This window comes from Terrapene carolina, unplaced genomic scaffold, assembly GCF_002925995.2.
Source record: "Terrapene carolina triunguis isolate 2854851 unplaced genomic scaffold, T_m_triunguis-2.0 Scaffold68, whole genome shotgun sequence".
Taxonomy (NCBI): Eukaryota; Metazoa; Chordata; order Testudines; family Emydidae; genus Terrapene; species Terrapene triunguis.
The window spans coordinates 59733858-59759940 of NW_020664419.1; the positions used below are offsets into that span (position 1 = coordinate 59733858).

The 26083-nt window shown below is 39.7% G+C and overlaps 1 protein-coding gene across 1 annotated transcript in view; it reads left to right on the plus strand.

Annotated features, from left to right (window-relative positions):
* The first annotated feature begins 1577 nt into the window (after positions 1 to 1577).
* Positions 1578 to 26083, plus strand: part of MYRFL (myelin regulatory factor like) — a 61244-nt gene continuing 36738 nt past the window's right edge. The window contains exons 1-8 of the mRNA XM_026649003.1: positions 1578 to 1623; positions 8502 to 8592; positions 12609 to 12676; positions 12767 to 13025; positions 14150 to 14241; positions 16189 to 16339; positions 22216 to 22411; positions 23773 to 23849. Coding sequence (XP_026504788.1) covers positions 1578 to 1623; positions 8502 to 8592; positions 12609 to 12676; positions 12767 to 13025; positions 14150 to 14241; positions 16189 to 16339; positions 22216 to 22411; positions 23773 to 23849 — 980 coding nt within the window. The remainder of the gene's footprint in view (positions 1624 to 8501; positions 8593 to 12608; positions 12677 to 12766; positions 13026 to 14149; positions 14242 to 16188; positions 16340 to 22215; positions 22412 to 23772; positions 23850 to 26083) is intronic.

Sequence of the window (26083 nt, forward strand, 5' to 3'; positions counted from 1 at the left end):
AGGTTATTAATATTCTGTTAAGGCAATAATAGCCTAAAGTTCTGTTTAATTGTTGCTATTTTTCAGTAGTTACCAGTTCGTGGTTATCTTTCTGTGCTATACACAGAAATGCTTGCTAAAGATCGTAACTTATCATTATTTCTTATTTTGAGTATTTGAAAGATGAAACTTTTCTGTTGAAATCAAACCATTTTCAGAATTACTTTATTCTGTAACTGAATGATACCTGATACCTAAAAATCTACAATTTACAAACTGATTACAAATAATGCTCATCCCAGCAGAAAAGCTGTTTTGGTATCTGGTACTGTGTAGGCACAAAAGGAATTTTTTTTTTAATCTCTGAAAGTTTATCATGCACACTTTTTTTTTTAAAGCCAAGGACTACAAAGGTATACCCAATGGGTTCTGGCTTCCATGAGGCAGTGACCCTGGCTATTAGTCTGGTCTCAATAAATTACCACCCTTTAACACTGATCTGCTATTCTCTCGTCTTCTTTCTTTCCCCCGCCCCTTAAATCCTATTTCCTCTCTATGCAGCTGTTATAGTGTAGTGTAAACTTTATGGTTAAGAGACCAGCTTCTTAGGAGAAACTATGCAGCTCTGTGACTGGATTTAAAGGGATACATAACAGCAATTATATCTTAACTTCTCTGTATCAGGCCTTCATACAGGTTTCTTGAGTTTGCATTCAAACCTTGATATTCCAAGCCACGTGCCTCTTGGAGTTACTCACCATACATAGATATGGTCGATTTCCAGTTTAGTCTTTGGGGTGAGAGGGAGCAAACTTCTTGGAGTGCATACAGTGTTTTTCTATGTACATCAAATAAATGAGGAAAGGTGGACTGGTGGTAGTGCCCTATATTTAGGAGATCTTGGGTCAGTTCCCAGCTCTGATGCAGACTTTGTGTGACCTTGGGCATGTTGCTTAATTTCTGTGCTTTAGTTTCATGATTGTAAAATGGGGATACTACTTCCCACAGGCATATTGTGAGGTTAAATTCATATTTATGAAACTCATATATAATGCAGGGAGCCATAATAAAAATCCAGATAATGCACAATTATGGTAATCAGTGGTGTTTTCCTGTTACATTTGATCATATCAATTTTCATCTATAGTACTTACTCATTTACACATAAATACACCAGTGTGGAAGGACGAATACAAGATAAGTAATTTTTATTGCCTTCTTGCTTGCGCATGTGTAGCTAAGGGCATTACTGGGGGCAAAGGTCCTTGAAACAAGGAAGAAATTAGACTAGTTTTACATAGTTTTCCACATGAAGTAAGGAAAATATGCCTTCTACAATTTTCCTCCTAAAGTCTTGTCAAGTTCTTCCCTGCGTGCGGTAGAAGCTTTGAGTCCATTGCTTAGCATTAGTTTTGAAAGAATCAACTTCCCTGGGGCAAAGACAATCAATCCACTCAGGACATGTTCTTTAGCAGCAGAATGACATGATTATGAACAGTTCAAAAATACATCAGCTGGAAAAGAGAGGACAGTGCAACTGTTTGACAGTCTGATGTCCCTAAACTTGTGAAGAAAAAAATAGATTCTACCTTCTTGTCATGGATGTGGTGGGAGAAAATGAGGCCCTGCAGCAGTTCTTCGAAGGTAAGAGTACAGTTTCTAAAGTAGCTCAACAATTTCTGAAAGAGAAACTATTTCAGATGGCATGTGCGTCTTAATAAGACATAGTAATAATATTTTTAATTTGAATTTTTAGTTTGGGGAAGAAAATATGTGGAAACACTTAATATTCTGATATTTACATCAAAGTTCCATGTAACAGGATGCAAGAGTAAATGAGGACTAATGACATAAGAGCACTGGAAGGATTCCTTTATGCTCTCCTTTATACAGCAGAGATAGAAATAAAGGAAACCATGATCCCCAGGAGTTCCCAGTGATGAATGACAGGGAGGAAAGTACCAGGGAATGGCTGGAACTCCTAGTAAATGTCCAGAGCTCTTTAAAGAAAATCTCAGGATATGGCAATGTCCCTGGAGCTTGAGAACCATTTCTCCCCACCACAGAGTGGGAGCCAAACCCTGCTCAGCATGACGTTATTCTATTGAAGCTGACTGAACATCATTTTCGTGGTGTCTTTAGTCCTCTCCCTTGGACTTTTTTGGGAGGCTGTAATCTGACCTTCAACTTTGTCTAATTTTCTTTCGGTAAAAACTTCTTGCCAGATGTCACACTGATTTCATCATCAGCCAAACCTCACTACAGTCTCCACCTTTCCTCTTCTCTATCACAGTTAATATGCGTTTTAATACGGCCAAATGTAAATGTATACCTCTAGGAACAAAGAACGCAGGCAATACTTACAGGATGGGGGGTTCTATCCTGGGATGCGGTGACCCTGAAAAAGATTTGGGGGTCGTGGTAGTTAATCAGCTGAACATGTGCTCCCAGTGCAATACTGTGGCCAAAAGGGCTAATGTGATCCTGGGATGCCTAAATGGGAATTTTGAGTGGGAGTAGAGAGCTCATTTTGCCTCTGTGTTGGGCAGTGGTGTGACTGCTGGTGTATGTCCAGTTCTGGTGCCCACAATTCAAAAAGGATGTTAAGTGGGGAGAGGTCAGAAAAGAGCCACGAGAATGATTAAAGGATTAGAAAACATGTCTTATAGTGATGGGCTCAAAGAGCTCCATCTATATAGCTTAACCAAGAGTGCTTACATGGGGAAGAAATATTTCGTAATGGACTCTTCAGTCTAGCAGAGAAAGATATAACATTATCCAATGGCTGGAAGTTGAAGCTAGACAAATTTCAGACTGGAAATAAGGTAAATTTTTAACAGTCAGGGTAATTAACCATTGGAACAATTTACCAAGGGTAAGGTAAAGACTCCATCACTCGCAATTTCTAAATCAAGATTGAATACACTGAAAGATACACTCTAGAAATTATGTGGGGGAAGTTTTATGGCCTGTGTTATGCAGGAGGTCAGACGACATAAGTTATCCCTTCTGGCCTTGGAATCTATGAATATTTCCATTTTTTGATTTCTGTAATCAAATAAACCTAATTTCTCAAGCCTCCTAACACTGAATGCAACCTGTTCTAAATGGTTGTTCAAATTTAGATGATAGACAAAAAAACATGCTACTTCCTTTTTTTTTTTTTTTTTTCTTCCCTGATTTTTCACTTTGTCAAAAAAATTTAATTTGAATTGGCTGGGATATTTGTTCTCACTGCCATAACTCAGATGTAAATACTCTTGATGTGAAACTGGACCTTAGTGTAATATAAAAAAGCCTCATCCAATACATTAACTTATTTAGTTAATAACTATAGATCTTCCGTTACCCTGTGTTCCTTTTATAAGCTAAGGAGTTCATACTATTAATGTGAATCTGAGAAAAAAATATACTGAAAATGAAAGTTAAACTGTTTCTTCTCTTTGCTTTCAGAAAGATTTAATTTTGCATTAAACAGACTGGTGGGTTTCTAACAAACCTTGCATTGTACTAAGTAACTGTTAGATACTTTATGAAAATCGGGAATTTAATCTGGGAGGTCTGTTGAAAACTATGTCTAAGCATGCTGGAAGTACCTGCAGAGCACCCCAGAAAGGTCACTTCCAAAGCAAGGATTTAGAAGAACTATGAACCATACACTGGTGACTTCTGTGGCAATGATAATGCAGCAATGGAATCTCACCCTGGGAGAATTGCAGCAGCATTTTTAGCGGGCCCCACTTCTCTAACTATAATCACTAAGGGTTTTAACCCTTTAAGTATACTGGATGTACAGCATGTGTTCTGGGAACTAGATGAAAGCTTTGTCTTACAATTAATGTCAAAGTAACAAGACAAAGTTTGGAAAGATGTTTCCTATACAATATTTGTTCTTCTAAGTAGAGTGAGTTAATAGCATACCATTGTAATACAGGTGTCATACAGAGCAGTGCTGGTAAAAGGCTGAATTTCATTTTCTGGCCACAGTCACGTATTATGAGTCAGGGTTACAAACAGCTTAATAACCTTGTCATCTGACAAGAGTTGGTGTTCAGAGGCCAGTGGCTACTTTTAAAGCCACAGGTAAAGCACAAAAAGGAGCAAGTATGTTAGTTGGATTTTGCTTCAATTTAGGGTAGTTGTCACACTCACTACATATGATGTCAACTACTATTCTATTCTTTGTAGGTATCTATACTGCACCCATTACCCTAGTATTTGAGATAATTTTAGTAGTGTAAAGAGACTACACATCTATCACGTGTTGTTTGTCCTCTTTTGCTCTCCCCAAAGAGAGAAATGTATGGAGTGGAGTGTCTTGTTTTGGTAGTTAAGCGTATCTGTTGCTATGTGTTTGTTAGAGAAGGCAAGGTCAAAGAAATACACCTGTCACTTGGCAAGGAAAATGGTGAAGTTTGTGATGGTCCTTAGTTCCTAGGGCAGTTCATTGCACAGGCTCAGACCACCTCCAGAGAAGGTCCTGTCTTCCTTCAGACAGCTTTACTCTTATTGTTGAGAGTTCCATTGTGCCAGAGGAACTGCTGAATTGACCACAATCTTTGTCCAGGAGCTTTAGGTGATGTTTTCAAGCCCAGACCATGGAGCACTTTGAAGATAAGGACCAAAACCATAAACTGGATTTGAAATTCTATAGGAAGCCAGTAGAGAGAGCAGAGGACATGTCTGATGTGTTCACAGCGGCCTGTGTTGCTCAAGAGAGTGCTGCAGCATTTTGACTAGTTGGAGTTTCCTAAGTGCTGAAGGTTTCATGCCCAAGCATTTCACATTGCTGTCGTCCAGCCGAGAAGTGCAGAAGGCACGCATAACGGAAGCCTGGTCTTCATCTGCCAGAATGGGTCTGACTTCTGCCTAGGCAGGGCTGTGGGGTTTGGAACATGTGTTAATAACATCATCCGGGGATCTTATAATTTCACATACAATGTTGCTACACACATTTTATCAGGACAATACTGACCAGCAAATTGAGGTTTCCAATGATACTTTACAAGGCATACTTTGTACAAAGATTATTACAATGGCATGTAGGGTGTGAACACATGTATCCCATCAAATGCAAACTTTTTTGCCATTAATGTAAGCAGATATTATTCCAAACACCTATCAAGTGTGTGTGTGTGTGTGTGTGTGTGTGTGTGCGCACACGCACCATTTTTAGGTCTCTTCGGATCAGTGCTGTTTCACGATTGCTACATGGGTGGAGTGGCAAACATTTTAACACAATTTTTGCTAGGCACAAGTTTAAAGAGAAAATATTTCAGTGTTCACAGGTTGAAATAAAGAGCAATTTCTACTTGGATGAGAGATTGGAAAATGAAAAAACAAAAGGATGACTGAGGCAAATCTTTCCTCTAAACAGGAAAGTCTTATTTGGGACATATTAGAAAAAGGAGATATCAAGTTCACTCTCTGAGAAAATACATTGAGGGCACAGTAAGTCTGGGAACAGGCACCTGAAAGACCTTGTCTGTCCTTTTTAAATGTTCATGTTTAACCTGTACACTGAAGTGGTCGTAAAAGGTTTTTGTCGTTGTTGTTGTTCTTTGAGTGTTTGCTCATGTTGATTCCATTCTAGGTGTGTGCGTGCCCACGTGCACAGTTGTTGGAAACTTTTGCCTTAGCGGTATCCATAGGGCCAGCTGTGGCGCCCCCTGGAGTGCCACGCTCATGCGTCGGTATATTAGGTGCCAACCCTATGCCCTCTCAGTTCCTTCTTACTGCCCATGACGGTTGGTTGGAGTGCCTCATCTTGCTGTTTGCAAGAGCATTAGCAGTTCTTCATAGACCTTTGTTCTACCTAATCTGTACATAGTTAGGGTATGTCTATACTTACCTCCGGGTCCGGCGGTAAGCAATCGATCTTCTGGGATCGATCCCGGAAGTGCTCGCCGTCGACGCCGGTACTCCTGCTCCGCAAGAGGAGTACGTGGAGTCGACGGGGGAGCCTGCCTGCCATGTGTGGACCCGCGGTAAGTTCGAACTAAGATACTTCAACTTCAGCTACGTTATCCACGTAGCTGAAGTTGCGTATCTTAGTTCGAAGTGGGGGGTTAGTGTGGACCAGCCCTAGGTCTTTGTAGTGTTAAGTTAGAGTACTTAGAGTCCCGGCTGGCACTTCGTCCCCAAGCAGAGCATGCCCCGCTCGCCTGGCTTCAAGTCATGTGCGTCATGCAGCAGGCCGATGCCGATCAGTGACCCCCATGACAGCTGCCTGAAGTGTTTGGGGGAAGCCCATAGGAGGACAAGTGTCGTATTTGTAAAAACTTTCGTCCTCACACATCTTGGAACCACCCTATAAGGTCTTCAACAAGGACAAGGTCCAGCTGAGACTGCACCCAGCTTTCCTGCCCAAGGTGGGGTCTCAGTTTCATTCAAGCCAGGACATTTACTTACCAGTCTTCTTTCCAAAGCCGTATAAGTCAGAGGAGCAGCGTAGACTGCATGCCTTGGACTTTAGGAGGTTACTAGCCTTCTACATTGATCGAACCAAGCCATTCTGTATGTCTATGCAATCAGTGGCTGACAGGATGAAAGGTCACCCTGTATCCACCCAAAGAATTTCTTCTTGGATCACCAGCTGCATCTGCTGCTGCTACAATCAAGCGAAGGTGCTGCCCCCGGCAATTGTCACCACCCACTTGACCAGAGTGTAGGCTCTTCAGCGGCTTTTCTGGCCCAGATGCCTATCCAGGACATCTGTAGGGCGGCCACCTGGTTGTCCGTCCATATATTTATGTCCCACTACACACTTACCCAGCAGGCCTGGGACAATGCTAGCTTCAGTAGGGGAGTACTGCAAGCTGCGAAACTGCACATTCTGAGCCCACTTCCGTAGATACTGCTTGTGAGTCACCTAGAATGGAATCGACATGAGCAAGCACTCAAAGAAAAACCTATCTTTCGTAACTGTTGTTCTTCGAGACGTGTTGCTCATGTCCATTCCATTACCCGCCCTCCTCCCCCTCTGTCAGAGTTGCTGGCAAGAAGGAACTGAGAGGAGGTAGGGTCAGCGGTGCCTAATATACTGACGCATGAGTGCGACATTCAAGGGGGCACCACAGCCGACCCTACAGATACCGCTAAGGCAAAAGTCTCTGATGACTGCGCACATGGGCGTGTACACACCTAGAATAGAATGGATGTGAAAGGTAGGTAACCATTTTTTCTGTGTGTTTACCATACTTGAAATGTTAATGATTCCCACTAGGTTTTGCTTTTTAAAATTTGACTGTGGTGAAAGAGGGAATGTCAATCACACCTCTTCAAACTATTCAAACTCTTCCCTATTACCTGTTGTGCTGAGGACAGTAAAGCTGGGATTCTGTAGCAAACAGAAGTAACTCCATTTTGGTAACGAGAGAGTGATTCCTAAATACACATTTCATAAATTGCCTTGTGATCACAGAACATAGTAGAAGTTGGAAGTAATGCTACAGCTGGGCGCTGGCAGGTACATAGAAGGGAGTTGTGTAAACTGACAGATGCAGATTTGGGTGTTGGCAGTTAAATGATGTCCAAAGTTACTAGCAGAAGTCATCTCAGATTGAGAAGAGGAAAAAAGTAGAGCAGAATGGAACTTAAGAGCATAACCATTTACACATGCAGATGCCTAACAGTGTTGTCCATGCAGCCTTACTTATTCTATATTTATTATGAGCCCAGAAAGGCCACAAAGTATTTTTAAAAGTAAGATCGTTTATCTTTCTAGGGAGTTCCAGCTGACTTTTGAAAAAGTCCTTGTTAATGCTATAGACCTTATAATCATAAAATCCATTTATAGCCTCCAGTTACTAAGCAACGAAGGACAAAGTACTGAACCTTTCCACTCATTACAAAATTCTATATGTTAGTGCTTTGGTTTTGTAAGGAAAATATCAGGAAGACAACACCTAGCATCAGATTTCTGATATTTTGTTCTGTTCTTCTAAAGTTAAACCAATTCAAAGGAAAGTGGATTTTATGTGTTTCAAAGTGTTTCAAAAACAGTTTGACAGCCCAAGTCTAGTAATGGAGTAAAATATTAGAACCCCTGATTTCTAAACTAGTTGCTTTGTATTGATAACTGATTCCAGCAAGCAGATGATTATGAAATGAAATAGTCTTCAATACCTGCATTTTAAGGTGCAAAATATGGACCTACATCTACCTACCTCACACTTACATTTCACTGAATGATGTATGCAAACAATGGTTCTCAAAGTGTGATGTGAAGAAAACTTCTCATGTCTAGAGCTGCTCTGTCTTCTCCCACTACCTCTTCCAGGCTGCCCACTGCTTTCCACATTTCCCATCCCTCCTTTCATACTGGGGCTAGATTTGCACATGCAATCGTGGCCCTTCTATCATGTGCAGGAGGGTTTTGTTTGAAGGCAGGGGCGATGTGGTTGCCTTTTGTACACATGAGAAAGTGGGCTACAGCATTCTGCATGTGCTGGAGTCTGGAGTATTAGGATCTGGAGGAACCATGGACTGAATGTCAAATCTTTCTTTGTTTTTAATTGAAGGGCAAGATGTGCATGGAGCCCTGGAGAATGCTATGGTGGATACAAGTATGTTGGAAGAATTCCTTGGCAGTGACTTGGAATTTGGAGCCTTGTACGTATTAGCAATGAGAACTGAACTTGTTAGCACGTTTCTTGGGTTCTGTTATCACAACATTGCTACCATCTGAACACAGCAATCATACCTCAAATCCCATTCAAATCTGTGTTCTACAGAAAGTAACTTGATCAAACAGGAGCCCTGATCCTGTCTTGAAAATAGAGAGGGAGATGGCAATTGAAACATGATTTTCTTATAAGGTACAGTAAGTTTAAAAGGGTGGATGATACTGAAGGATAGGCTCATTGATAACTTTCACATTAGTTATTGTGGTAAATTTAAAGGTGTCAAACATATTACTTTTTGTGTGGATAAGAACTGCTGCTTCCATCCTAATGTCCCTTTCATAATTAAGTAATGACTCATTGATCTCTTTAAAAAATAATTTGTAAATTACAATGATACACCATTCAATAGAGCATAACGGAGGACAACTTACTATGGACCACAAATCCATCAGACCCTAAAACACAGATAATTCATCCAAGCTGCCAGACGACTGTCCTTTAATACAAAAGATTATTATTCACAGCCTGAAACCTGCCAACACCTGGTCAAAGAAAGTCTGTGGGGGGGAGGGTAAAACCTCGTGCCATTTCTCATTCTGGACATACACATGCACTGCACAGATTTACAGTGGGCTAAGTAGGCTATTACTGACCCATTTTCATTAATCAATTATGAATAAACTTTATCTCAGTTCTCAGGCAGAGAAATATAAGAATATAAGGAATGCTTTACTTGAACACTTCTGGTCTTAGTTTTTAGTATCACTAAGCATATAGAAAGAACCAGATTACAAATTATTAAACCTCCTTTAAAATGAGACTTCAATTCTCATGACCATATTGTATTGCCAGTTAACAGGTTAAATAGGAAAAGTCTACTACTACATATCTTTTACAGTAGATATAATATTATATACCTGTAGATAACTGCTGTATAATCATGCAACTCTTAGTTATATAATGTGCAAAATATCAAATTTATTAAAATAAAATGTATCGTATTTTTGGGGCTTAACTGATTTTTCACTAATGAAGTGTAGTAACATTTTATTAATTATTAGCTTAACAGTTCAATAACTATTCTTGTCAAATTTCTGTAACTAAAATTACAATTATCTGCATTGAAGCATAAAAAACAAAAAAACAAAAAATAAAATCTTTCAGAAAAATCCATATAAATCCACATAAAGAGCCCTGGCATATTTAAAATACAGATAAAAGAAAATTATATGCAATTCCATGAAAAATAAAAGTATATTAATAAAACTTTTTCTCTGTTTTTTTAAAAGAAGATATTAATATTATTAAGAAGGAGCAAGGATACAACACTAATACAAAAGACATCATGCATGGTGCAGTGAATATAAAAACTGTCCCAAATAAGTTTTTGGACTTACATTTTGAAATGATCTTTAGGAACAATGCATACTATGTTGCAAGCACAAACAGAGTAGAATCTCACTGAGTTGCTATTATATGCTTTTTAAAAATTGAGTGCCATGGATATATCATCTGCATTTCTCTCCTTTTGCACAGTGAAGCTGAAGCAATATGTGGTTTTCCCCACCTTTTTCCATAGTAAAGGCAAAAAGTGAGGGGCAAATGAAAAGTAAAACATTGAATTTTTGTTTCCCAAGTGGATACTTAATGGCTATACCAAGTTTGTGATTCAAATTCATTTCAAACATATTTTTTCTTAAAACACAAAACAATGGTATTTTCCCAACTTGAATCAACAATAGTTTCCTTCCTCTTTCAATGACTGTTTACTTTCCTTCCTCTAGTAGTGTTTAAAATATGTTGTTGGACTTTCATCTGAAATATTTTAATCGAAAACAGAAATTAGGTGGGCGCCTGAGGCAATGTTTGAAACCAGGAAACATGCATACAGTATATAGAAGGGAAGTTGAAGACTTTTATAGATTTACAGTTCAAATTTTATGAGGCAAATAAGTTTCCTAACTCTAGTTTGTTAAAAGCTAGAAAACAATGTATAAAACATTAAACAGTTTTTAAAAGCTCTAGAAATATCTCCTTACTCTGAAGAAAACTTTAAATGTTATTCATATACTCACTTCTTAATGGACATTCACCAAGTCAAATCTGGCCCAAAATGTAGGTTTTATAAATGTGACATTTTATAAAAGCAAGAGCAATAGAACGTTGAAATGCACCAGAACATGTAAGTGAAATGGACTGCAAACAAAAGTGAAACTGACTTGTCTTTCAGAGTGTGCAAACTAAGACATAAAAATTAAACAGTATAAATAGTAGAATGTAAACTAGATCACTGAAACTCTATTTTAATCATAAAAGTGTTTTCAATAGAGGTAAGGGCATTTTTGTGTTAATATTTTTAACTTAACAGCATCCCTTTAAATAATTGCTTTCTATTTAACCTCCTAGCAGGGCAGCGGGTGTTGTACAAGCAGATAGTGCTCCTCCCCCGCACCCCTTAAAAAAATCCCTTTGCAATTAGCTTTCTTTTATTAACCTGTGTATTTATAAATCCTAAGCATCAATTTCTCAGGCAGTGTTTCAAAGTAGAGATTGAGGCTGAAATTTACAAAAGAGCCTATGGGAGTTAAGCACCCAACTCTGATTGAATTTCCATTTCCATTTGGGTTTAAACAATTCCTACCTTTAACTGAGGGTCTCTTCCAGTTCTGGGTAAATGATAATGTTATTGCATAAGCAATTCCCTGTCTTGGGCTCCTTTGAAAGTCCCAGACAGAGTGTATGTGTGAGAGCTGCCTTTCAGCCAACATCAGGAATTGAATGGGGGGCGGGGGAGGCTTCTGCAGCTTGAAATGAAGAGACAGCCTCTTAAGCTGAGAGCTGTAACAGACCCCACATTGACTGGGCACACCGGGGACACATAATACACTGGCTAGTGGGTTACACATGCAGCTTTTATCTTTACATAGGCTGGCCAGATAGCAAGTGTGAAAAATCGGGATGGGGGTGGGGGGTAATAGGTGCCTATATAAGAAAAAGCCCCAAATATCAGGACTGTCCCTTGTGGAAGTAGAGAAAGGGATAAAGGGAATTTGGACATAGAGATCTTAGTCTCGCGTTATTAGAGTCAGTGTCAGCCTGACTTTGTTAGCTTCACTCTTGCTCTATTCCTAGCCTCTGGCTTGTTGCTCCAAACTCAGAGTGAGGACTCGTTTTTCTCCCACACTCTATAAAATCAGGACATCTGGTCACCCTATCTTTACAGGCCATTTTAATGTAGTGTGATGTCAGAGACTGGCTTGCATGGTTATGAGCCTAACAAAAACATCATTTATAATGTATTTTAATTCATTCAAATTTCTAAAATGCTACCATAGGCACCAAGACTGCTCTGGGCAGCTACCCCTATGTCAAACAAAGTGGGAATGGGGTTTAATACATTGTATGAATAGCTGGTCTTAAATGATGAGGTTGCACTGGCTTTTGTGGTTTTGCCTCAGCAGGGCAGTGTGCATTTAAAAAAACCAAAACAAAACAGAAACCTACCAATCCTCTGTATTCCTGAGCATTTTGGGAGTTAGCTATGAAAAATACAAATATTGGCTCTGTTAAGGTCTTCCAAACTGAACTGAAAAATTATGTGGGAATGAAAAATGAGTCAAAATAGACTGCCTGGGGGCTCTGAGCAAAGCCCACATCTTGCCTGGAAACCCGACCCTGAACTCCCTCTTTCCTAGTGAGCTTCAGGGACCTAGCTCTAGTTTCTATTTTAATCAGACAAATACAAATTCAATCCCCTTCCATTGTGTCCCATGCCCTCTCCTCTCCACTCTTCCTACTTTTTGTCTCTTAATTTCCACAGCGCTGAAGTTCTGGAGGCCAAAGCATAAGCCAGAACAAGTTTTTATAGGCAAACCAAGCCTTTAAGGCTACCAGGTCCATATGTTATGAATTACTCATGTGGTTTGAGATATTTAAAGACTGGCTTATGGTTATTATGCATTTCTTTTCATAGTGAAATAAAAATATCCTTTTCATCTCCAGGCAAAGCCAGTTACCAGAGTCCCCGCCAGATTCAGGATCAGAGCCATATTCTCCACCACAATTGAAGGGTGGGTTGTCTGAGTTCTAATCTTACTGTACTATTAGCATTCTTTCTATTCTCTTTATGATTGAAATGTTTCTTTTGTTATTCTTTACAGCTTTACATTATGATGCTTTAGGGCCCACTGGACTGCGGCCGTCACTTTCCTTCCCTTCTGCGGGGGCACCCAATACATTTCCTTGTAGATACCCTGACAGTTTCTCTGACGTGAGCACCAATGGATATCTCGGCGATGTTCCCCAAGACTGGTGTCTCAAGACAGATAATGCCGTGTCTCCCTGGAATACTGCTATATCCTCCAGCTGTCTGGGTTTAAATTATTCCTACCTTCAGCCAAGGGCCTCTCATAGTTCTGGGTAAGGTATAATTTTATCATGTAGGAAGGAAGGCAGATACAGAAAAGGGAAGGTGGCGCAGCTGCTTTTAAGAGCTATATGGTTTCAGATTGGAAAGAACCACGTGTAGAAAAATACCGATGGGTGCAAGTTTCTCCACATGGTGGCTCTGTTTAGACATTTATGGGATCCTTATCTGCTATTGTTCTTTAAGCGCCATATTTTAAAGATTAAAAGTCAGATTAAAACCAAAAGCAATTCAATTCAAGAAAAAGTGACAAGGTTAGAGAGAGATTGTAAGCTAATGAGTACCTGGGATGGCAGAAATATCTGGTATTTTACAACACCCATTTAAGGGATTTTATTTTCATGAGTTAACATTCTGACATGAGGCATGAGAAAAACCAGCTCATCTTACTCGTGTGATGAAACCGACTACTCATTATATACTTGATATAGTTTTCAGCCACCAAAATGTGTTGAGTGCTTAATAATAAAACAAATAAAGATTAAGGCAAAACCCCTTTCCCTCAGTGCCTAATCAAAATACCTTGGCAGGCAAAGGGAAAGGGTAACCATCTCCCAGGTTGTGGATTGGAACCTATTTTGGCTTATAACCCTTGCCCCTACACCTGTCTGGGTGGCAAATACAAGGTCTCAAGGATCCGTATAGTGGCAGATCCTCCAGCCCTGTCTCTTCCCACATGTAGAACTAGACTCCATGCTGCACAAGAGGTGCAAACACCCTCAAGGGCTCTTCATCATATTCCCTCCTCCTTATGTAGCAGAACCACTGTAAATGGCCTTTTTCCTTACCACGGAGGAGGGAACAGAGTTTGCCCCTGCTTGACTAAACCCATTCAAGAATAAGGCTGGGATTTTAGTACAACTGGCCCAAAACAAATGCAATCTCTGTGGTGTGCTGTGTGTGTAAAACTTGCTTTAAAAAGGGTGAATTCCTTGGTCACATGGAATAAAAAGGACGCTGGTATTTAAGACTGAAAAGCATAAGTCACTTAATTCAGTAAAAATAAAACAGAATCAGAACTCAAGTGAAAATTCTGTTAGAAATCAGGTAGTTGGGTGTTATCTTATAACTTTAATTATTCTGTGGAGTAATAATGTATAATGTATTTTTTTTAAAGTATTTCCCTGGCATCATCTAAAAAGAGAAGGCACTCACAATTGTTAGACGATGCCACTGATTCTCCACCATGGACTAACAACTCTCAGCAGGGTAAGTGTTTCATATTGTTGACCACTAGGACATTTTGACAGTCACGCTAGCGCTGGCTCAGAAAAGATAACAGCATTAAACCTGAGAGGACAGGCTCCTTCAAACAATTCTCTTTGCTGTTTTTTCAAAAGTGAGGAACTATCTGTTTTTGCAGGTTACAGATGAAGCTTTAAATGTTCACACTCACTGAGTGCACTCATCAGCCAAAGGGTTCTGTCCTTCTTACATGCATGAGCCTGTGGAACATAGGAGATTCTGTACTCTGTTGACCTAGTTGACACAAAGTCGACTAGGACATGGAAACCGTCTTGGGTTAGCTTAACAGGTGATTAATGAGGGGGGCAGAAGGAAGGAAGAGAATGCATTTCAGCTTCACTCGCCATCTGATTTGACAGCTCCCGTTCTTCTGTAAAATGTATCCATATAGGGGTCTGACAAAAGCGCTTTATTGTTTTTCCCCCAACATTAATGTAATTCAGAGTTTTATCATGATGAAAATGCTGAGTCTATAATAGTCCATATGTACCAAAAGACTCATTGGGCTTCTTCAGGAATGGATCAACTTTGGCATATGAGGTTGTATGTGACCAAATAGTTAGTTCACGATGAACAATTTATCTGATGAATTGAAGCCTTTCAATGAGAAGCTTGTATTTAGCTGCGACACTCTTGCGTAGCTTGAAAGCTTGTCTCTCTCACCAGCAGAAGTTAGACCAATAAAAGATATTACCTCACCCACCTTGTCTCTCTAATATCCTGGGACTGACACAGCTACAGCAACACTGCATAGTCAGAAGCCTGTCACTCTTTCAGACTTATAAGTTATTTGAAATTATTCAATCAATTTTTGTGGTGGTTTCTTTTATCCACTAGTATATGGATTGACCGGAAACCTTTCTTTAAGTATCCGTTATTTGAGCTGTGTTGGTAAATTGTGATTGGTCAGATGAGTCACACGGTATTGCTACTGTTCCTGATGGAATGGATAAACAACCAGTTGTGGATGCTTGCATATGTGAATTTAAAATGTTGGGTTTTAATCATGGCGATACAGCTTTGAAATTTGCTCTGTGCAAACATTTATGTCAATAAAACTCAGTGGCTCAATTTTAGTGGACTGTGAACACGCAAGGGGCTCAAACATGGCAGAAGGAAATTAGTTTAAAAATCGAAATGAGTAACCAGAGAACATTGTTTGTAGTATTCACCCAGCTGTCTGTCAGAAACACAGTTATTGCAGCTAGGGGCTCTGGGCTGCAATTATTTCAACAGTGCTGTGCTCTTTCTGTCACACCATGGTGCCTCAGGCCACATACGGGTTCTTAGATTGCTTGCTCACTGTAGCGTGCTCTGTATTCCGGGCTGCACTCCATTTATTTGTCTCCCACATGAAGTGCTCCTCAGCCTTCATGACATGTGGAGTATCTCAAGCATCAGCGTTGACCCTGGCTGCTTCAAGCTGATGTAATCGGCAGTCTGGGATGTTTCTCATTATAAAGCATTAAACAGTGATTGGCCAGCCAATGAATGGCTGAATTTTGCTTTTTTTTTTTTTTGCTCTGGAACTAAATACTTGTTCATTTAGACTGGTGGATTATTTTAAGCTTATTGCAAGTGGGGTAATTGATAATTCTGGTATTTCTTCTTTCTTTGCTGGATCTTGTCACAAAATGATTATTTCAAAAATTAAAATGCTTAGTGAACAAATGATTTTTTTTTTTGCCATGTAAAGTTTTTTGGTAGAAGAATTAAAAGCAGTGCTACCTGATATCTTACAGAGCATGAAAGGTAAAAAAACAAATGCTCTGTGACAATAAAATAAGGCAGGAAAATATTTTTGGAATAGCTACAAAGGAAAACAAAAAAAATTTATTTGCTGGTCTTCTGCAGTGTTACTGGCTAGCCCTGGCATGTAGCAAATGAACAATCACTTTTGTCTCTTCACAGTGACAGTAAAGGACTGTGGCACTGAAGTGCAAGAGTATGACAGCGATGGACAGAATGTAGCGGCTGTGGACAAATGTTATCAGGCTCTAACGTGGCAGCCGTATCAAACTTCTCACTGGAGCAGCTTATTTAACTATAGTTACGAAAAACTGTAAGCATGGATGTTTACACTTGGATTTATTTTTGTTTGCATTGAGCTGCTGAAATAAATGGTACATGTAGTTTTCAGAATGAAACTGGAGGTGGGGGGGAAATGTGACAGTCAGAAGTGAGAATGAAATTGCAGAGAGATCTGATAACCAGATTTTAAGGAATCACTGAATGTTCATGCCAAGCAGTTTGATATATTTTTTTTCAACACAGCAGATGGACCCTAAATCAGGTGGATTCAGGCATAAGAACACTTCCAAGCTAACTTAAATAGATTTGATTTTTTTTTCTCCTTTTGGCAAAACAGATTGGAACAAGTAACTATTGTACATACTGCACATCACCTTCCCGTGGCTTAAGGCCCTCTTAACGTAGTTACCTTCATTCCTTTGTTATTGGTGCATGGGCTCTTATAACCTACGCTACAAGGTTTTAATATTGTGCACCTGCTTTAGGGTTTGCCTGTACAGACACAGAATTTTGCAGCAGTGACAAAAGGGGGAAAAAAACCTCCCCAACATCAACACACCACCTTGGGAAAGGTCACTCCAAGTTCAATCCCCCCTCCATCCCCTGATTTTCTGTGTTCTAGTATTCAGAGAACTTTTTTTTAGCTTTTTTAGCTTAGAACTTTTTTTTAACTTTTTTTTTATTCCGGGGGTGGGGGGGGGGGAGGGATAGCTCAGTGGTTTGAGCATTGGCCTGCTAAACCCAGGGTTGTGAGTTCAATCCTTGAGGGGGCCACCTAGGGGTCTGGGGCAAAATCAGTACTTGGTCCTGCTAGTGAAGGCAGGGGGCTGGACTCGATGACCTTTCAAGGTCCCTTCCAGTTCTAGGTGATAGGATATCTCCATTAATTTATTTATTTATTTTATTTAAGTCCTTCCATGTTAGCTTGTTTATCCCTCCAGGGTTGAAGTAAACAATTAGTCACTGTGCACAGTAGAGAAGCCTTTTAAGTGCTAGTGTTAGCTTGTATTTTCCTCCAGCTCCACCCTCCTTTCCGCCTCCAAAAATAAAAAAACACTTGGCAAAAAGAACACTTTCCAAAAAAGGTTAATTCGGGTGTATCACGTTCAGTCCTGAACACTAGTGTCTCCCATTTATGCACACACAGCACTGTAGCAGCAGTATGAGGTGTGGGTTTGTTTTTTTATTATTATTATTATTATTATTATTTTTAACACCATCCCACTCTGAAGGGACTGTCTTAAGGGTGATCCAATAGTTCAATGTCTCTGCCTTTCAAACCTTGGTGCCTTTGCTGGGAAAGCCTACAAGCCTCCCAGTCGGCTTGGAGAGGTGATTGTGGCCTGGATATCTCTCCACGAGGAAGTGACCTGCCACATCCAATATATTGCATATCAACTTTTGGTCAATGGCTACATTTCATTTGTGAATTAGAGGTGATAGGCTCTGAATCCAGTTTTATCTGCTATTTAATCCCTGATATGTTCAAAACTTAAAACTGATGTTCTAGATGCACTTTTTTGGTGCATTATATCAAGGAACAGATACTATGATGATTACCATAAAAGTACCTAAATAGATAAATTATGACCATTATTTGGAAAATGGATTATAGTATCACTTAGGGGGATTATCATCATTTTTTTTTTTTTTTTTTAGTATAGGTCCGTGTTAGTAGTCTTTCTCCCAAGATGCATTGTAGTTATGATCTGTGTACAGAATTTCTGTTTCCTGATATTATATCCTGTTTGTGTCAAAAGAACATTAGTATTATCACTGCTAAGTCTAGATAGATTGTTATTGATCCTAAAAAACTTACTGTTCCCTCTTTTTTTAGAATTTTGTTTCTAAGAAAAAATTACCATTTTCTTTTCACCTTCACAGTTTACAGCAGGTGGGATTCCATTCTGAAACATGTTGTCTCAAGTGCCAATTTGTTCTTGTTACAAAAGCTAAGATGAATTGGAGCTAAAATTCTAGATCTGAAAATTCCCTTGTTCTGGGAAAGTTTAAATCTGAGCTGTGTAGCTTTGGCCTGTTTCTATATATATAAAAAAAAAAGTCTCAAATTTCAGCTAACTCTTAAGTCATGGGTTAAGATTTTCAAAAGTAACTGCTGATTTTTGTGGGCCTCGGTTTTGGGATATCCCATCTGAAACCCCTTAAAGCGGCCTGAGTTTTCAGTGGGTGGATACTCAGCACTTTCAGAAAAGATGGCCTCTTTTTGGTTTGGACACCCAAAATTGCTAATTATTTCTGAAAATTCTGGCTATTGAGAGTTAGTTTTTCAGCCTTCAGCAGTCAGAATATAAATGCTAATTAAAATAAAATCAGGCGGTGATCCTGCAAACACTTAAGAATGTGCTTAATGTTATACACATTAGTAGTCACATTAAGTTCAATGGAGCAATTCATGTGTGTAAAGTTAAGCACATGCATACATTTTTCCAGGATTCCAGCCAGTATATATTTATGAGAAATCAGTAGTCTTAACTGCAGGAACCCAGTTCATGTAATCTTAAACTCACATGATCTGTGAAATGAATAAACTATCTGGAGACTTCAAATCAAGAAAATGAGAATAAATCTGTTTATTTTTAATTCCTAGCTACAAGTACAAAAATTAGAAGGAGGAAAAAGTAATTCAGTATTTATTTGGGGCAGCCATTCTCAAACTGTGGGTTGGGACCCCAGAGTGGGTCGCAACCTTGTTTTAATGGGGTCACCAGGGTTGATGTTCGACTTGCTGAGGCCCGAGGCCAAAGCATGAGTCCCACCACCCAGGGCTGAAGCCCAAGGGCTTCATGCCTGGGTGGTGGGGTCAGGTTTCAGCTTCAGTCCTGGGTGGCGGAGCTCAGGTTACAGGATCCTGCCTGGGGCTTGAAGCCCTTGGCTTCAGCTTTTCCCCCCTGCAACCCGGGGTGGTAGAGCTTGAGCTTTGGGTTCACCCCCATCTCGCCTTGGTGGGCAGGGCTTGAGCGGGCTCAGGCTTCGCTCCCCCCTCATGGGATCGTGTAGTAATTTTTGTTGTCAGAAGGGGGTTGTGATGCAATGAAGTTTGAGAACCCCTGATTTAGGGGAAACAGAATTTTGTATTTATAAAAACAAAAACCCTAATCTGTTTATTTTCTAGTGCAAAAATGTTTACAACTCCCTTTAAATATTTAAATCCATTAGTTAACAAACTCTCCCCCACTTGCTGTCTGTCTATTTAATTTGCTGCTTCTGCTAAAGGATTTATTTACAGCTACATTTTAAAGAGATGTGTAAGGCATTGTTAGTGCACTAGAAATGGCCTCATGTCATGGCTGACTGATTTCATAACACACGTACAAGGCACTGTCCTCCATTGTTTTATGCGCATGATTATCCTTTTTCATGTGAGCAACTTTACTGACATCAGTTGGACACTTGTGCATAAACCTTTGCATGGCCTGGGCCTGAAGGTTCTGATCCTGCAACCCCTCTGACCATGGAACGGATATCAACTTAAGTGGCAGCTCCATGTGTGGAGGGCTTGAAGGACTGGGGCTCTCAGTCTGTGATTTAACTCTGTGGATCAGATTACACCTCCCCCTAGATGAGTGGGAAGAAAGGTATGAGAGAGCATTTCTCTTCCGCTCCTATACACCTTGGGCCAATGGATGGAGTCCACACAGAGTCCCTCCCAGAGCTGTGAAAGAAATACTGTTGGGTTTGCTAGCAACCCAGTTAGAGGTGTGCTGATGTCAAGTGGGTGAGCAGGGCCATGGCCCAAACCCCTTGCCTCCTCTCCTGTATTCCAGGAGAGTTGCACTGGAAGAGCACTGTCAACATTACAGAGACGCCAGCACTCCAGCAGTCTGCCTCCTCCCCAGCCGCACCACGGCTCAGACTCATAAGAAACATAACTGAGCACTAGTTAGGCAAAGGAAAAGGCTGACCACCCTCAAATCCCAATAAAATTCCTTGCAAAATCAGGGCTAGATACTCCATGTGTTTCTTAACTGCCTTATGAAGATGTACCTGGGTACATTAGGTAAGAATCCAAACATGACGACAGTATTCTTCAGAATAACCTTCAACCCAAATTTCTTGACCTGTGTCTCTGCATTTAAGCAAATGTTCAGAAATTGCTTTAAATTGTCAGCTTATAAATTGGCATTGCCCTAACCTAGAAGAAATCTCAAAATTTATATAGAGGCTTAAGGAGTTTCTTCAGCGATAATGCTTTTAAGACCTGATGTACTCATTATGACTTACGTTAAAAAATAAGTGAATTCAGAAGCAATATGGTAGTTTATGAAGCCTTTTTAGCTTTGTTCTCTATGCCAGAAAATCCATGATTAAAGTTTGTTCAACAGATAATAAAGTCTTTATAAATCTTTTATAAAATCTTTATATTAAATCCTTCCAACCTATAATGAGCAAATGAATGGATTAGTCTTGAAAAGCTGTCATTAATGGCTGTGCTAATGAGGGGTTCCATAGTGGAATTTGATCATCATCATCAAATCTGTCATTAATGAGGAAAGTCTTTCTTCATATCAGGAAGATTTGCCATGTAGTCCTGTTACTTCAAGATTATCAATCACTTACGTCAGCAAACTGCAACCATTGTCTGGGATGGCTAATTCGCTGGCTCTTTCTGGAAGATTTTTTGATCTCTTTGCCTGATGTGCTCTGAATCATGGAATATAAGGACAGAAAACTTGTCTCTCTCTAGCTGATAAATTATCCCTTCCAGTAAGTAGAATAGGGTTCCATTACTTTGTGGATGAGGAACAGCGTTATAAAACAGTGCTTTATAGAGATCTTTCCAGAGTGCATGTTTCAACAGTTGTATGTTTGGCCTGAGTAAAACCCTACTCCACTTCAAAAGCTACTGTGAAAGTGTTTGGTTGTAGGAATTCCGGAACAAAACAAGATGTCTACTTGGCTCATCTGCATGTCAATAAACACAATGTATTTTCAGCTCAGTTACTTATAGTGGTGCTTCTTGAGCTCTGGGAATAAATTTGTAAGCGAGAATTGTGTAAACTTCCCCCACTCTTAACCTTCATATATGTAAGGTGCCAGAGTAGAATTACAAGTCAATTTAAAAAGAATTCCTATTCCTATCCGTATGAAGATAAAAGAAAAACACACGTAGATCTGTTGCTTGAGATTACATATAATCCCACTTTAATTTCATCAGTAGGAATCAGTGTAACACTGTTGCAAACAAAGTGAACATCATTCTGGGATGTATTAGCAGGAGTGTTGTAAGCAAAACACGAGAAGTAATTCTTCCACTCTACTCTGCATTGACTAGGCCTCATCTGGAGTATGGTGTCCAGTTCTGGGCACCACATTTCAGGAGAGATGTAGACAAATTGGAGAAAGTCCAGAGAAGAGCAACAAAAATGATTAAAGGTCTAGAAAACATGACCTGTGAGGGAAGGTTGAAAAAATTGGGTTTGTTTAGTCTGGAAAAGAGAAGACTGAGAGGAGACATAACAGTTTTCAAGTACATAAAAGGTTGTTACAAGGAGGAGGGAGAACAATTGTTCTTCTTAACTTCTGAGGATAGGACAAGAAGCAATGGGCTTAAATTTCAGCAAGTGAGGTTTAGGTGTCGGACATTAGGAAAAACTTTCTAATTGTCAGGGTGGTTAAGCACTGGAATAAATTGCCTAGGGAGGTTGTGGAATCTCCATCATTGGAGATTTTTAAGAGTAGGTTAGACAAACATCTGTCAGAAATGGTCTAGAGATAATACTTCATCCTGCCATGAGTGCAGGGGGCTGGACTAGATGACCTCTTGAGGTCCATTCCAGTCCTATGATTTTATTATTTATTTAACTCCACCCAAAGGAACATGAGCAGGGTTTGTCACTGAAATGTACGTTTGCTTACTGCAGCTGTTCTTTATTCCTGTTTTCGTAGCCCTGATGTAGGATACCACATTGTCACAGACAAAGGATTTAATTTTTCAGCAACAGATGATGCTTTTGTATGCCAGAAGAAGAACCATTTCCAGATCACGGTCCACATTAGTGTTGTTGGGAATCCAAAATATGTCAAAACCCAGCTGGGGTTGAAACCTATTGAAAAGTTTTACTTGAAAACTTTTGGAATTAAGGTAAGTCTCCTTGTGTTTTTAATTTCTCTTCATTATAAGTATGTGATTATCAATAGAGCAGAAGGAATAGTGCAAAAAGCATTTGCAATCATTTATTTGAATAAAAAACAGAATTTATTTAATTACTGATGACCCTTTTTGTTAGTTTTTTGGTGACTGATGGAATGAGCAACATTTTGTTCATCAGGATGTGTTCAGATAATGAGATTCTTGTGCATACTTGGGCAGATGTGTGCTGAAGGGTGTAATGTTTGTACAGCTATCATGATGACACTGATTTCCCTCCTGTTAGTTTGTCATCCAATCAGGGAATGCAGATGGTACCATGTGACTTAGGTGATCAATCACAGACCATGAATTAGGACTAATTGAAAAAAGTAGTTCACAAAAATGGTACAAATCAAATTCTATTCCCAGACAATCTACAAACAGAAAAAGGGCTAAATTGGTCATTATGAACAATTCAGCCAGCTTGATTTATCAAGCTTACTGTATACATAAACAGTGCAGGGGTGGGAGGAAGGTACATGGTTTGGGTGTGGAATGATAGTTTAGAGGGGAATTTCTACAAAACAAAAGTGGAGGTCATCTTTGGTTTATGCCTGAATCTATGAAATTTAACCAAGCTCTCTCCAGCCACTCAAGTGGGACCCAAAATTTCATCTCTCATCCTCAGATGCCTTTTGTGTATAGCAATGCTCTTATATTCAAGTTCCCTTCTGTTTGGAAGATTTACCCTAGCTTTTATTTACCAGAAGAGGGTAGTGGTTTGAAATATTTGTATAAGTATTTTTACAGCATAGTTAATAACTTTGCTTTGCTTCATGCTTCTTAGAACTCTAATGCATAGTTAACTGGTGGAACTCACTGTCACATGGTATTATTGGAAAAAGCTTGATAGGACTGGGAAAAGGTTTAGACATGTCTAAAAAGAATTTCTGGAATTTTCTGGTTAGTATAAATATTCATAAAAGATATCCACACTCATGCTTCAGGACATAAACCAACCATTAACAACTTGGGATCAGGAAGAAACTTTCCCTTTGACATATTATTGCATAATTTTCCATTATAGAGGCTTTACGCCTTCCTTTGAAATGTCCGTTACTACTAGCTACAGTGGGATCCATGAGTCTGGACTTAGGAAACACTGCTCTGAACAGGTGGCAATTCCTGTCACTATATATGTGGTTCCACAACAATTGAGAGAGTTTGGTTTTCTAATTAATTTGCATATGGACTTTTGGTCTATTCTCACTATAACCCTTTATATTTATTTGTGAGAAAATTAACCTTTTAAAAGTGTAACCGGTTACGCTTTCAAATTTGTACTTGAAAAGGTTATTTCCTTTTAACTATAGGTGGATGCCCCAAATCAGATAATCACCATTGAACAGTCTCAGTCGGACCGAAGCAAAAAATCTTTCAATCCTGTTAAGTAAGAATTTTTCCTCCTCCCCATTCCCCTCCCCAGGTATTGTTGTTTCAAGGCAAATAGATGGTAATTCTAGGCCTGGCCCTACAGTCTTTATTCAAGCAAAACTCTAATTGACTTCACGGAGTCACAAAGTGAGGAGTACATGTCAGCCCTGGGACAGGAGATGCGGGGGATGCTCCAGCTGTGAGCTCCGCCTGAGGGTGACAGCAGGAGCCTGAGACAAAATGTGAAATAATAGCAGTGGTGAAACTGACAAGAATGTCAATTTCATTGCTGGTAGGCTTCCCCCTGTGAAATTGAGCCGTTAGCCCTGGTGGGTGGGAGGGCTCCAGCTATGAGCCCTGCATGGCTCAATGCGCCACTACAGTCTGAGCAAGTGCTCCTGGTGAAGACGTGCACCACCAGCAGAAGGAGGGCAGTGTGGACACCAGTAGCTGATTTAATTACTGCCATGGCTGACCTAACTTAAGTTGACCTAATACTGTAGCGCAGACAAGCCCCAAGTCAAACTTACTGAAAGCCTTTTGTACTTCCTCATACTTCCTTTTCCTCTTGCTGCTGATTATCAGGCTATTTGTGTCAATATCAGACATCTCCTTTCTAAACCTGCTTCCCCTGATTTATTGCCTGATATCATCATCCAGTGTTGCAACATCATAGCCATTCTACTGAACTGTTAATGTCTCAGTTGGTTTATGTAAAAAGGCCTTTGTCTCTCTGAAACACAAGAAATACTTTTTTTTTTTGCGGGGGGCGGGGACTTTGTTTTTGGTAAAACATGTTTGCTAGAGGATTCTTTGAATTTTGATGACATATATGCCTTTATTGTAGCAGGTGCCCAATGGTTGTGTAGAAATGCACATCCCCCCTCACACCAGCAACCAATCCAACAAAAAGCAAAGAGACCTGAGACTTTTAATTTATATGCAAAGCTCCTCAACACTTAGGACTTATACCAGAACAACAGTGTTTGGAGGAGTCCCTGGCAGCATGGCTCCATTACAACCCCAGAGCACTAGAGAGCCAGAAGCAGAAGAGGGAGCACTGGAGTTGATTTGGAGATGTAGGGCACAGATGGCCTGGAAATCTCCAGTGATCTACAAGATCTGTGTGTTCCAAGCACTCAGAACTGCCTGTTCCATCTGAAGTGCAGGGGGATGGTTAAGGAAAAGGGCTAGGGGAAGTGTGCACGTCAAACCCTAGTCCTAATGCAGGAGAAGTTCTGCAAGGATTTCCTCTCCTCTGGCTCTCTCCTGTGTGCCCTGTTATTTTTTATAATGAAAGGCAGGAAGAGCTGGTCCCATAATATTAATCTAATAATGTATAGATCTAGTGGATACGGAGTCTGCTTTATTTTTCAGTTCAAATCCTATTGTTTGAGTTTACTTAAAGTCTGTCTTTCTCTGTGTCAGATGGATCACTACAAAAATTTATGTACATTTTTGAAAAAGTAAAAACAAAACAAAAAAAGCCCTTTTAGCCACAGAAGCAAAATATAATGTATAGCAGAACAAAACATAACAAAATCTATAGGGGAGTAGTTTCTGTCTAGTAACCATTGCCCAGGGTTCAGTGTGTTTATATCACATGTATCTTAGTAGTTTGACCTCTGTTAAACACTTCCCTTTTGTTACTAGTATAAGTATTTCAGTTGCAATCATGGACTGGAATTGACTGCGTCCTATGACTCAACATTTTCTATCCTGTTGGCTTGTGGTATTAGAAATTTTGATGAAAACAACTCTTTCACACGGCACTGTGATTTATAGGTAAATTCATACCACTTTTCTACATGGATAGAAACATCTGATCAATAACATTTTGGATGTACAACATGCCAAGAGAAAAGCAGCAAAATTCCATAATATAGAAGAGCTCTGTGTGGCTCAAAAGCTTGTCTCTCTCACCAAGAAGTTGGTCCAGTAAAATATATTACCTCACCCACTTTCTCTCTCTAATATCCTCGGACCGACATGGCTACAAAAACACTGCATGTCATATAGATATGACATTGAGAAAAATTGCCACATTAAGTTTCAGAAAAGGTTACATCTCCTATTCAAAAATCCACAGCGGTGAACTCTGAATTGGGAAGTGGGGGACAGATTAGCCCGTAGCCTTTTCTGCCATGGTTCTTTTTCTAGCTACCAAGGGATAGATTCTCAACTGGTGTAACTTGATGTAGCGCCACTGACACCGAAGGAGTAACAATGATTTACACCAGATGAAAAGTG